This window comes from Accipiter gentilis, chromosome 4 (assembly GCF_929443795.1).
Source record: "Accipiter gentilis chromosome 4, bAccGen1.1, whole genome shotgun sequence".
Taxonomy (NCBI): domain Eukaryota; kingdom Metazoa; phylum Chordata; class Aves; order Accipitriformes; family Accipitridae; genus Astur; species Astur gentilis.
Window position 1 is genome coordinate 46,756,861 of NC_064883.1, and position 12,165 is coordinate 46,769,025.

The following is a 12,165-nucleotide window of genomic DNA, read 5'->3' on the forward strand; positions in this document are numbered from 1 at the left end:
TCCGGGGTGGGGTGCTCCGGGTCGTAGAAGTCCCCCATGGTCGGGCGGCCGCCGTCGGGGGCAGGCGCGGCCCCTGGGGCGGGCAGGGCCGCGCCGCGGGGCGGGCGGGCGGGCGAAGGAGGGGGGGGGAGAAGGCCCCTCTCCGCCCTCCGAGCCCGGCGGGGGCTCGGCTCCGCCGCCGCCGCCTCACATCCTCCGGCGGGCCCCGCGCTGCAGCGGCCGCCGGCGGGGCCCCGCCATCCGCGCCGTGCCCTGCCCCTGCCCTGCCCGCCGCCCGCCGCCGAGTCCGCCCCGGCCGCCCGGCTCCTCCCCGCCGCGCCGCCGCGCCGCTGCCGCTACCGCTACCCCCCCCACCACCACCCCCGGGCGGGCAGCGGCACCGCCGGCGGGGGACGAGGCCGGGAGTCTCACCGGCGTGGGCGCGGGGATGGCCGCGGTGCCGCGGCGGGGTCAGCCGCCGCACCGCCGGCGTCTCCTCGGGGCGGCGGCGGGATCGGGATCGGCACCGGCATCGACGGCACCGGCACCGGCGTCGGCCGCGGGGGTCAGCGGCATCGCCCCCGGCCTCACCGGGACCCCACCGGGATCGGCCGCAGGATCGCCACCGCGATCTCCCCGGGATCAGCTGCGGGATCACCAGGATCTCCTCGCCATCACCAGGACCGCGCCGGCATCAGCCGCAGGATCGCCACCGGGATCAGCCGTGGGATCGCCAGGATCTGCCAAGAGATCACTGGGACCATGCCGGGATCAGCTGCAGGATCACCAGGATCTCCTTGCCATCACCAGGACCGTGCCGGGATCAGCCACATGATCTCCACAGGATCACCGGGATCTGCCACGGGATCACCGGGATCATGCCGGGATCTCCTTGCCATCACCGGGACCATGCCGGGATCAGCCGCAGGTTCACCACCGGGATCAGCCACGGCATCACCGGGATCAGCCACGGGGTCACTGGGACCATGCCGGGATCAGCTGCAGGATCACCGGGATCTCCTTGCCATCACCAGGACCGTGCCGGGATCAGCCACATGATCTCCACAGGATCACCGGGATCTGCCACGGGATCACCGGGATCACGCCGGGATCTCCTTGCCATCACCGGGACCATGCTGGGATCAGCCGCAGGTTCACCACCGGGATCAGCCACGGCATTACCGGGATCAGCCACGGCATCACTGGGACCATGCCAGGATCAGCTGCGGGATCACCAGGATCTCCTTGCCATCACCGGGACCATGCCGGGATCAGCCACAGGATCATCACCAGGATCGCCACAGGATCACCGGGATCAGCCATGGCATCACCAGGATCTGCCACGGGATCACCGGGACCACACCAGGATCAGCTGCAGGACCGCCACCAGGATCACCTGGGATCAGCCATGGGATCACCGGGATCTTCCACAGGATCACCAGGATCTCCCCAGCATCACCAGGACCACACCAGGATCAGCTGCGGGATCACCAGGATCTCCTTGCCATCACCGGGACCACACCAGGATCAGCCGCAGGATCACCACCGGGACCTCCCCAGGATCACCGGGATCAGCCATGGGATCACCAAGATCTCCTTGCCATCACCGGGACCACACCAGGATCAGCCATGGGATCACCAAGATCTCCTTGCCATCACCAGGACCACACCAGGATCAGCCACAGGACCACTGGAATCTCCCCAGCATCAGTGGGACCACACCAGGATCTCCCCAGGATCACTGGGACAACACCAGGATCAGCCACAGGGTCACCGGGATCTCCCTGGGATCACTGGGTCCACACCAGGATCACCCATGGGATCACCGGGATCTCCCTAGGATCACTGGGACCATAACAGGATCTCACTGGGATTACCAGGATCACCAGCACCCCAGATCACCCACGACACACCAGGCTCAACCCTATGACACCAGCACCCCAGGAATCGGGGATCACCAGTACCCCTGGGATCTCCCATACCCCGGGGCACCAGCACCCCGGGATCACTTGCAGCCCTGGACATTAGCACCCTTGGGGTCACTGGCACTCCTGGGATCACCCCTGGGATCACCGGCACTGCCAGATCACCCCCAGGATCACCAACATTCCTGGGATCACCCCCAGGATCACCAGCACCCCTGGGATCACACACACCCACGGATGCTGGCACCACAGGACACCGACACCTCTGCGATTCCCAGCACCCAGGGATCACTGGCACCCCAGGATCACTCCCAGGTCACTGGCACCCTGGGACAACCCCAGGATCTCGCCCAGGATGATGGGCACCCCCAGGATCACAGCCGGGACAGCCCTGGGATCACAGCCCAGACACTGGCACCCCCCGGTCCCCCACCAGCCACCCAGACCCACTCCCCCGTGCCCACCCCGGTCCCCTGCTCTGAGGAGACACCCAGGTCTCCGCGCCCCAGGGTAGTGCCTGTCCCCAGGCCCTGCGAGCACCCAGGACATGTTTCAGAGAGAAATGCCACAAAATCACTAAAAAACACTCTTGTCCTTTCACAGGTTATTTTATTTCACCAGCTTCCCGAACTCTGGGGAGAGCTCCTCCAGTAAGGCAGTGCCGGAGCACCCCAGGATACCTGTCTGCTTTTGAGGTGCAGTAGGACCTTCCTGCTCATGCAGGAGCCTCAAAACTACATTTGCAGCATCCAAATTTCAGACTTCTTGCTTTTTTTCCAGATTTGGGACCACAGCATAGGCAGCAGCAGCACAGGGATCCGTGGGGACGGGGTGGGTGGCAACCAAGCAGCACCCACACGGAAGCACAAGGGCGAAGCAAAGGAGGGGTGGGTGGGTGGAGGAGGAGGTCGATGGAAGGCTTAGCTCAGTTCATGTGGATGCGTTTTCCTGGGAAATTCAGCCTGGATTGAATTTCCAGCAGCTTTATAAGCCTTTAGTAATCAATAATTACAAGGAAGAGGAGATTTTCTAGGCTGTGATCCACAGCACTTCTGGGGACCAGGTGCCATTACAGTAACAGAAGTGAGCTGCAACGTATTAAACCGCACTGAACAGCTTAGACTAATTAATTTCCCCAGTGTTGCATGTAAAGGGGGGCAGCGTGTGGAAAACCTCCCACCCTGGGTGCTTGAATTCAGGGATGCTCCTGCCATAGCTGGTGCTGGTTTTGGCAGCAGGGGGTGTTTGTCCTTGTTGCATCACTCAGCGGGGCCCAGCCAGCATCGCCCCGTAAAGCTGCAGCCGAGTACTAGCGGGTTTTCCAGTAATCCCAGTGATTTGCTAGGCTTTGGCCAGGGTGTTCCCAATGGCCATGGAGCATGGGCACCACATTTTGGGGCTTTCAGTATTATTCTTCCAGCTCTCCAAATAATTTCAAAGTTCTCAGGGCTCCACAACCTCCTGGAGGGATAAAGATGCAAGCGGCACCTACTGGCTGGAGCAACAGAGGGTAAACGCCAAGGGCCGCCCAAAATCCATAGTAGATGCAAAAATTGTGGCTGATACTTTTATTCCTTGCAGAGACAAGCAGAGGAAACTCCGAGGAGGAGCTGGACTCCAGAGCTCCTTTAAGTCAAGCCTGCAGCTTGACCAGCACGTATGTATGTACATATATATGGGCCCATGTCCATATGCGGCTCCTCGGAGCCACGGCTGTGGTACAGGTGGAGAGGAGTGACGGGGGAGCCAACACTGATGGCAGCTTAGGCTTGAGGAAATGCCTGCCATCACCAGAGCTGTCCAAGAGGGCTCATGCTGCTGTCATTGCCCAGGCGGGTATTAAATTAATTTTTGTTATTTCATTACCTTCCTCAGGCAGATCCGTACACCCAGACATCACAGCTTGCCCTGCATGCACGACTTGCCCTGCACCCTGGGTGAGCTGGGTGTTGGGGTGAGCCCTGTGAGATCTTGCATCTCTCATCATTTTGGGTAAATCACAGGAATGGCCCAGCTCTGCCCCAGCAAGACTGATGTGGTCATGAAGCATTTGCAGTAGTAGGAGATGGGACTCTCTTGGCTGGATATTTGGTATACAAACTTCCCTGGCATGTACTGAGGTGGAGTCAGCCTCCCACCTCCACTGGTGCTAGAGGAGGAGGACTTCAGCACACTCCGCTCAGCAGGCGAAGATAAGAGCAGCCTGGCGAAGCAGCACGGTATCCTCTGGAGCTTTCCAGTTGCTGGGCACCGTGATCTCACCCTGGATCTGGATCACCTTCCCGGAAAGAAGCAGACAAACACTGCCCTATTCCTGCTGCGTTGGGGTGGCGAGGCTACCGTAAATCAATGCTGCCACACTAACGCCAGGCAGCTGATGGAAATGCTTCTCTGTCATGTGCACCTCTCCAACCTCTTCCTCTGTCCAGGAGGACAAACACCCTGGGGTCCCTTCAATCCAAGGGAGGGCTCGCTCTCACCCAGACTTGGCTTCTCAGGATCCACCTTGAGAGCATCAAACTAGCAAAGTGTGACTTGAGACTCTGTCAAGAACAAGCCCGGAGGCCCTTGCCTCTGGCACCAGGAAGGAGGGAGGCAGAAGCAGCCCAGGTTGTCTGCAACGCACCTCTCTGTCGTGACGCTGCATTTTCCAGAGACACTCAGAAAAACAAGCGTTGCTATTTGAAGTCCCTGGCTTGCTTCCTGTCTAAACAGTGGGTTTGGTTACCAATAACTGTCAGTCTAGCTGCACAAAAGTTGGGTGGGTTGGGGTTTTTTTCCCCCTACTGTTTATTTTTGACAAATCTATTGTGGACACGAACACAAGGCACTTTCTGAGGTGACATTGCTTACTGAATGCTGGGTTCCAGGCTGAGCCTGAATCTGCTACATGACGTGCAGAAACGACAGGGGCTTATTCTTCCCAGCTGCTGTGATGAGCCCGGGTTTCTTGCGCATTTGCTCGAGGGATGACATGGTTCTGGTGTACGCATGCTGGCAACAGAAAACAGAAAAGGATCATTAACGTGAGGTCAGTTTTCAGAGCAGAATTCTCACCTGTAAAAGCTTTTTTCCTGAAAAAAAACCCAAACACCTTCCCAACCTTCCCAAGTGGTGCTGGAAAAAAGCTGCCCAAATAAGCCCCATCACACCAGCATTGCTCTACCAGTGGCAGATCCCACCAGGCTCAAAGGAGGGTATAAGAAGCACTGGGAAATTCTCCCGGTCACTGAAAAGCTGGTTTTGAGATGTTTTCCTTAAAAATGCTTACTGATGTAGTTGTGCAGCCCTTACTCATAAGCACCCAATCATTTTGAAAGTTTTGAAAGCTCAGGGCCTCAGTGGTATCTTATGGTGACCCCTTGCCAGGAAGGAACCAGAAGTGAGAAGTGCTGAGATTCTTTTTTTAGCAGGAGACCAGCACAGGATGGGGCCTTTACATCAGCCAGAGACAAAGAACATTTCAAAGACCTTAGTTGTGCTGCAGAACCAAACCAGCAGCTTTCAAAAGGCTACAGCCAAAATGGCATCCATTCGGGAAGAGCCCTACACCACACCTGGCAGTGAGGCACAGAATCGCTCTCCCAACGCACATCAGCAGGGGTATGTGGAAATCTCAGGGCCCAGCTGAGATTACCTTTTGATCAGTCTTCATTTTCGCCTTGTAGAATGAGACCGAAGCTGGGCAGGCTGGCAGCGTTGTCTCCTGCATCCGCTCAAACCTGTCCTGCTCGTCTTCCTCCTGCCAGCAGAAAGACAGACCCCGCTCCATGAGAAAAACATGCATCTGGAGGCATATAGGTCAACAGATCGTGTTTGCTGCCTTGCACACTGATTCAACAATCTCTCTGAAGCCTCAGAAGTGGGAAGTCCCCCGTTCCCATGCTTTAGGTGAGCAGATTTGGGCAGGACTTTGGGAAAAACCCACCTGCAAGTGTAAAGCCCCAAAAGGAGTTCCTTCAGCCATCTTCTCACAGCCATGGTCTGCCTATAACTACACACAGGACAATCTTCCTTCCACTGCAAGATAATCTCACAGTGTGAAGGAAGTCTGAGCTTCAGTGTGGTCCCCTCTGAGCCCAGCTTGCTGATGTCCACACCCATGCTTCTCCAGGAAACCATCTGGAAGGAGTGAGTGCACTGAAGAGGAACATGGATTGAATGAAGCACAATTGTTTAAGATACCAGCTTGTCTATGATGTTTTCAGATTTGAGGATAGCTCTAGCAGATTCTTAGGTCACCTCTGGGGTGGTTCATGAGTAGCTTGGAGAAGGTGACAGTGAAATTCTGGTGTGATAAAAGGCAGGTGGCCAAACCGAATCAAGCCAAGAGCGAAAGATGCACACCCTGGAGAAATGGATTAGAACCGTAAATGAAGAGCCAGTCTGGAAAAGGGAAAATGGTTCTAAGGAGGAAACAAACCCCCAGAGAAAAAGCAGGTGGTTGCCTCCCAGACCGGTACAGGCCTCAGCAAGGCCAGTGACCCAGACTGGGAAGCTGTAGTGAACTGCCCAGTAAAAGGAACAAGAGGAGAAACCAGCACTGAGCAACATCACCAGGGACACTGTTTATCCTCCGCCTGGAGATTTCTGCCTGTAACATCAACAACTTGACACAGCTGCAAAGCATTGCTAAAAGGCATGCTTCATTCATCTTTGGGGTTATAATTGATGTGATGACAAGAAATCCCGGACTGGAAACCATTAAGGGAGTTTCTATGAATACATTGAGTAAACTTGGGTTAGTAAAAGTGACTAGTGATGGATTTCCTCTTTTCCCCAAAGAGTGACATCCTGGGCCCATGCAGTCAGTCAGGGTTTTCCTGTTGACCTCATTAGGCTTTGGGGTCAACGCCAATGGGGGTTGGGTTGGGTTGGGTTTTCTTGCTCTTTCCTATGCAGGTCTGCATCTGTATCTGAAATCTTCCACAGTCTGGTAGATCACAACATTCTCTTTAAAAGTAAACTCGCTACTTTTTTTTTTCCTCACATCATGTTTGTTACTCATACCCTCAAGGGAGCTGATTCAGTAGGATGGGAAGAACCTGTCTCTGATCAGCTTTAAAGCTCTTCACATGCCTTTCTAGAAGGGAGTAAAGAAAATGCTTCACTGAGATTTGCAGTCAAAATAATCAGACACCTGGAGACAAAAGAGTGCCTTTTCTGTTTTCCTTCTAAAAAGCCAAAGCCATCCTGTCCCCCACTACACGTTGGCTAGAAACGGGGCTGTGCATTTAGGAAAGGGGTCACACAGCTCACGCCCTGCTTACACTCTTTCCCAAAGACCTGTGGGTGCCCCCTGCTCCTAGTGGGGATGGGCTCCTGGGAGAGATGGACCTAGGACTTGTCCCCACTGGCTATTCTCTGTGATCTGCTGAGGTTAAGCAGCAATAATGGAGATGTGTTACACCTACAAAGAGCTGGTTCCCCCTCACAGCCAGGGTGGGATCTCCCTCCTTGCTGTGCATCACTTTGTCATGCCAGACAGAGTGGAAGCACTGCCGCCACGTTCCTATCAAACAGTCTGAAGGTTTTGAGTCTGATATTTAGCAATGAAGGACAAAACCTGGAATGACTTCAGAGGAGAATAATGCAAAGAAGCAGTCTGGTAAATGAGAAGCTTAAGAGAACTGTGCTTTGTCAGGAATGACAAAAGACCCCGGGTACCCCAAAGTGGTGGTTTCTAAGTGGAGGGCTGGCTAAGTACCAGTTGCCACAAGACGAAACACAATAGCTTAGCTGTAAACATTACAGACCATACAGACTGGAAAGAAGCCTCCCAACTACCCCTCGCACCTCTGGGCAGTTTGCCCGATTACTGATAGTCAGCAGATGACTGGGTACTTCAATCACTCTGTCCTATTTTAGCCTCTTAATGGTAAAGCTAATGTGAAAGCAAGATGTATCTCCGGATTGTTGCTCTCTGCATCATAGCAGATAGCATTTCAATGCCAGCCACTCTGCTTAGAGAAAGAGGCAGAGTTGCCATGACCTCCTCCTCCCATAGGCTTAGTTGTGCCCTTATTACTATGCCACGCGTGGCTATCAAGGAGAATAAGCAGAGCTGCCAGGACAACTCACCAGGCACATGACTCTGTTTATGGGAATCATTCCAGGTCTGATGTTGCCACCGGGCTTCAGAGCTTCCCGCACATCCTTGGGGATAAGGAAAGACTCGCTGTACCAGATCTCAAACTCTGCAAAGCAAAACAGGGGGCATTAAACCGGGCTGTAATGACCAAAGAGACAAGGGTGGATTGCTTCTGGCTCCCTGCCTGTGGATCAGACGGGACCTCGGTGCTCTTAAACTCTCAGATGGGACCTCAGAACTCCAAGCTCTTGAATTTCAAACTGTTAGAAAAGTTGGTTAAAAAGGACAGGCGCTGTCAGCAGGCATCGGCCGTGCTGAGGCAGGCTGCCACCCGTCCTTGCTGCCTGCGAGGTGGCTGGGACGTGGTGGCTGGCCCTGGGGACAGTCCCCTGGACTTGTGCAGCCTGAGAGGCGGCTGGCCGCGAGATGGCACTGCTCCTGCATCCCGGAGACAGGGAGCCATCCAGCCTGGAGCTAGCCATTTTGAGAGGTCAGCACATTTGGGGTTCAGATTTCAATTCCAAATGCTACAGAAGCACAGCCGCTTTCCACCCCCTAACAGCCAGTGATAACACACAGCAGGTGCTGGGATGCAGCAGGAATTCTGGCCATTTCCCAGACACCCGCTGCAAACAGCAGCAGACATCTGTGCTCTGCTCCATTCCCCTGGCACGTGTCCCCACGGAGCGGGAGAGCCCACAGCCTCCTGAAGAAGGCTGTGCTGCCCAGGAGGGACACCAGGAATGGAGCTGCTTTCTGTTGTGGGAGTCACAAAGAACAAACAAGGTTAAACGCAGAGCCCTGATCTTGCTAGGCACTGTGGGCATGATGCAACACCGCTGACTTTTTACCCCAGTTTTAGTGCTCAGATGACCTCTTCACTCTGGGATGGCACAGATATTGAATAAGTCCATGCCTGTATGTTTAAACAAACAGCAAACATCTGGAGCACCCAAAAAATGCCAAACCCAGATCCAACGCAAACCAGTGGCAAAGTTTCTGCCCAGTTACGATTTGGCCCTGTCTATCTCCTGGAACAAGCTGTGCATTTTTTTCAGCATGGGATGCACTGATAGATACAAGCTGTGCTCTGGCAAGTGTGTAGAAAATAAAGCGTTGCCATGTGCACAGCATCCAAATGTTTGGGACTCTGGCATTTGTACACTTACTGTCTCCCATCACACGGGACAAATCCGGGGGATCATCTTGAGCAGAGATGTGACTCATCACCATGAGGGTGGTGCTCGTGAAGAACTAGAATGACCAAGCTCTGCTTCCTGCCAAGGCGCCAGTGCTGCAACGCTGGAACCTGAATTTCACAGGGCTACAGAGGAGACATCTGTAGTCCAGAGCCCTGGCCCAGTGTATTTCCTTAGCCACCATCTCTATTAAATGAAATCAAGGGTGAGAACCAGGGCCATCAGTGGGAGCATTATTGTCAACCTCACTGTGAAAAGCTCTTACCCACAGCATCGCATCTAGTGGCGTGACCAAGGAGCAGTATGTCATTATCTGTGAGAGAGAATCTGCAGCAATTCAGTGTAATGTCAAAAAACCCCACCCAATCACCAATAAAAAACAAGTCTGGAAGGCAACAAGAAAAATGACAACAGAGAATGACATGGGCTTGACTTATATGCAACATGTCTGTGAAGTACTTCAGTACCGAGCTGCTATCAAGCAGCCCAGCTAAACTGGAGGCTGCTCAGAAACTGCCCCGGCAAGCCAGTACCTGAGATGAGTTTGTTCCGGCACCGGTCCACCAGATGCTGGCAGTACTGGATTTCTGCCTTCAGGTCCTGCAATTCAGCATAACCAGACCTGTACTCTTCCTTCAGGTCTTTCAGCTTCATGATGAGTAAAAACTCCTGCTCATCAATTATGATCTGTCCTTTCTCATCAACATACTCTCCTGGAGGGTAAGGAAAGGAAACGAAGGTTTCTCATGAGGGTGGAGAGGGACAAAGAACAGTCATTATACTTTGAACCACATGGTAGTTACCCAGTTATACTGAGGTTAACCACACAATTGACATTTCCTTAGACATGCTTTCTACAAATACGGTGTTGGAGTGGCGTGTGGCAGAAATCACTGATGAACTCCTGAACCCGCTCAGACATCAGTCCTCCCCGAACTGGGACACGTGCAGATGAAGGGGAGGGACCAGGCTCCACAGAAAGACACCCACATGACAGCCTGCTGGAGGGTATCACCTAGGGCTTTTATGGCTCCTACTGAAAAACTCCCTGGGCAGCCAGAGTAGGGGTTTTTGAGACAAAGGGCTGGTCACCCATTTGGGCGCAGTTGAGCCAGTGCTACTTCCCTATGACAAACATCTCTTGCTCTTGGTTTCCTTCAAATCAGTTTATTCCTGTGGTTTCCAGCACCCACAATAAACCACCAGTTGGTAGGTGTCATCATAAAAAGCAAAGGCCCAAAAGAAGCAATGAGTCCATTAAAAGACAGACCCTTACTTCGATATGGATTCAAGCTGATTTGTTCATCGTTTAGCCAAAAGAGCTTTGCATCTTGCAGGATCAGACCCTATGGGAAAAGGGCCCTTGCAAAGCATGGTCATAAAAGTCTCTCTATAGGAAGAGAAACGGAAACCAGTAGAGCAGCATTCACTCTGGGTCTGACTCTCTGGTCCTCATTCTCTAGTCAGGGCCTGCTTGCTGGTGACCATTCTCTTTCTCTCTCATTCCCTCTTATTTCTCGCTAATTGCCTGGCAGTAGTTAAGGCTGTAGTTTTACAGAACTGAGTTGTTTTGCTGTCCTCCTTGCGTGCAAGGAACACCACTGCTACTTCCTCACCATCACATGCAGAGCACTCAAGACCACTCTGCTATTAAAGCTGTTTGTTTCAGATTTCTGTCCTTGCCCAGAGGCATTTCTTCTCCACTCCTCTGCAGAATGTAACAGCACTGACTCTTGGGAGCCCTGCTGCAGGGACCACGAAACCTGACACACTTCCTAGTCTCATCCAGGCATATTCCACCTAACAAATATCTGCCGCAACAAAGTAGGAAGGCACTTACCCCATTTTTTCCTCTAATACCTTGCAGTTGGGGATTTTGACTTTCATAAACCAAACCCTAATCTAGATGAAATCAAGCTGTAGGAGATGCAGTACATCTCCACCACAGTAAGGGCAAGCCTGCTACCCATGATTTCTACACTGTACTGACCTCCATTTGTCAGCAGTACACTGCCTAATCCATCAAAGCGTGGGGTGAGGAATCAACCTGACTGCAGATCACCTCACTAGTGTATAGCCTGAGTAGCACGACTCGATGACACTGAAGTGTGGAGGACTCAGGTGGAGGAATCAGGTGGCAAACCACAAGGCCAGCTGCAGAGCTAGGCCATAAAGCCCAGCCTGCCCCACTGCCCTGGCAAGCAGCAGTGGTGGTCTAGTGGTCTCACCACCAGAACTGCTTTGAAACCAGCAGCTTCCCTCTTCTGTCAGATTCTGGCTGGCCGGTCTCCACACAGTGACTTACCCTGCTGCCACCGCTCCTGCTTCTGAGCCTCCAGAGCCTTTTTGATGCCCTCCATCTCACGCTTGATGAAGTTGATCCTCTGCGCTACTGTACTGCTTCTCTTCTTCCTGGCAAGGAGGATGCTTTTGTTCTCTTTAAAGATCCGGCTGATCTCACTTCCGCACTCCTCCTTAAACTGTTCAAATGCCACAGGCTTGGATGGAGGGGAGCTGCAACAGAATTCAAAGAAAACACACACAGACATGGGGAGGTCAGTTTGTTCTGCCCTGCAGCACGAGACAGTTCATGGGAGTTGCCATAGTTGAGGTTTGTGGATGTATTTCAATGGGCCCTTTGAGGATCTCGCTGTGCTAGCTGCACCCTGGTACCGTCTCTGTGCCAACCTTCATACCCGCTTACCCCCAGTACTACTCCCAGAAGAAAGAGTTATTTACATAGAAACTACATTCTTCAGGGATGCCTCAGCATTGAGTCTTCCCTGGAAAGTGGACCTTTAATGGTCTGAATTTTCAGAAAAATAATGAATACTGTTCATCCCTATTGTTCAACAGAAACGCCTTTGCTCTTTCCTCGCTGGATTCTCAGCACAGACCAGACAACTCTGCCAACCAAACCCCATAGCTGTCTGCGTTGGCCAGCACTACAATGCTGCCGCCTATGGCTTTT

The 12,165-nt window shown here is 53.3% G+C and overlaps 3 protein-coding genes across 3 annotated transcripts in view; 1 reads left to right on the forward strand and 2 right to left on the reverse strand.

The window, feature by feature from the left end:
- The window catches only part of SETD2 (SET domain containing 2, histone lysine methyltransferase), a 69,410-nt gene extending 69,139 nt beyond the window's left edge, over positions 1 to 271 (reverse strand). The window contains exon 1 of the mRNA XM_049799271.1: positions 1 to 271. Within this exon, the coding sequence (XP_049655228.1) occupies positions 1 to 38 (38 nt within the window). The 5' untranslated portion in view covers positions 39 to 271.
- On the forward strand, positions 37 to 4,825 carry LOC126037970 (uncharacterized). Its single transcript, XM_049798947.1, has 3 exons — positions 37 to 60; positions 375 to 2,599; positions 3,486 to 4,825. Exons 1-2 carry the CDS (start codon positions 37 to 39, stop codon positions 2,556 to 2,558), a joined length of 2,208 nt encoding a protein of 735 aa, XP_049654904.1. The 3' UTR covers positions 2,559 to 2,599; positions 3,486 to 4,825.
- Positions 4,716 to 12,165, reverse strand: part of KIF9 (kinesin family member 9) — a 27,345-nt gene continuing 19,895 nt past the window's right edge. The window contains exons 18-22 of the mRNA XM_049799277.1: positions 11,500 to 11,708; positions 9,728 to 9,907; positions 7,986 to 8,101; positions 5,542 to 5,646; positions 4,716 to 4,898 (exon numbers count right to left, since the gene is read on the reverse strand). Of these exons, the coding sequence (XP_049655234.1) occupies positions 4,791 to 4,898; positions 5,542 to 5,646; positions 7,986 to 8,101; positions 9,728 to 9,907; positions 11,500 to 11,708 (718 nt within the window). The 3' untranslated portion in view covers positions 4,716 to 4,790. The remainder of the gene's footprint in view (positions 4,899 to 5,541; positions 5,647 to 7,985; positions 8,102 to 9,727; positions 9,908 to 11,499; positions 11,709 to 12,165) is intronic.

Coding starts and splice junctions, on each gene's coding strand:
- LOC126037970 (XM_049798947.1), top strand. CDS start 37: ATGGTCGGGCGGCCGCCGTCGGGG. Junction 61..374: donor TCGGGCGGCCGCCGTCGGGG/GCAGGCGCGGCC, acceptor CCGGGCGGGCAG/CGGCACCGCCGGCGGGGGAC.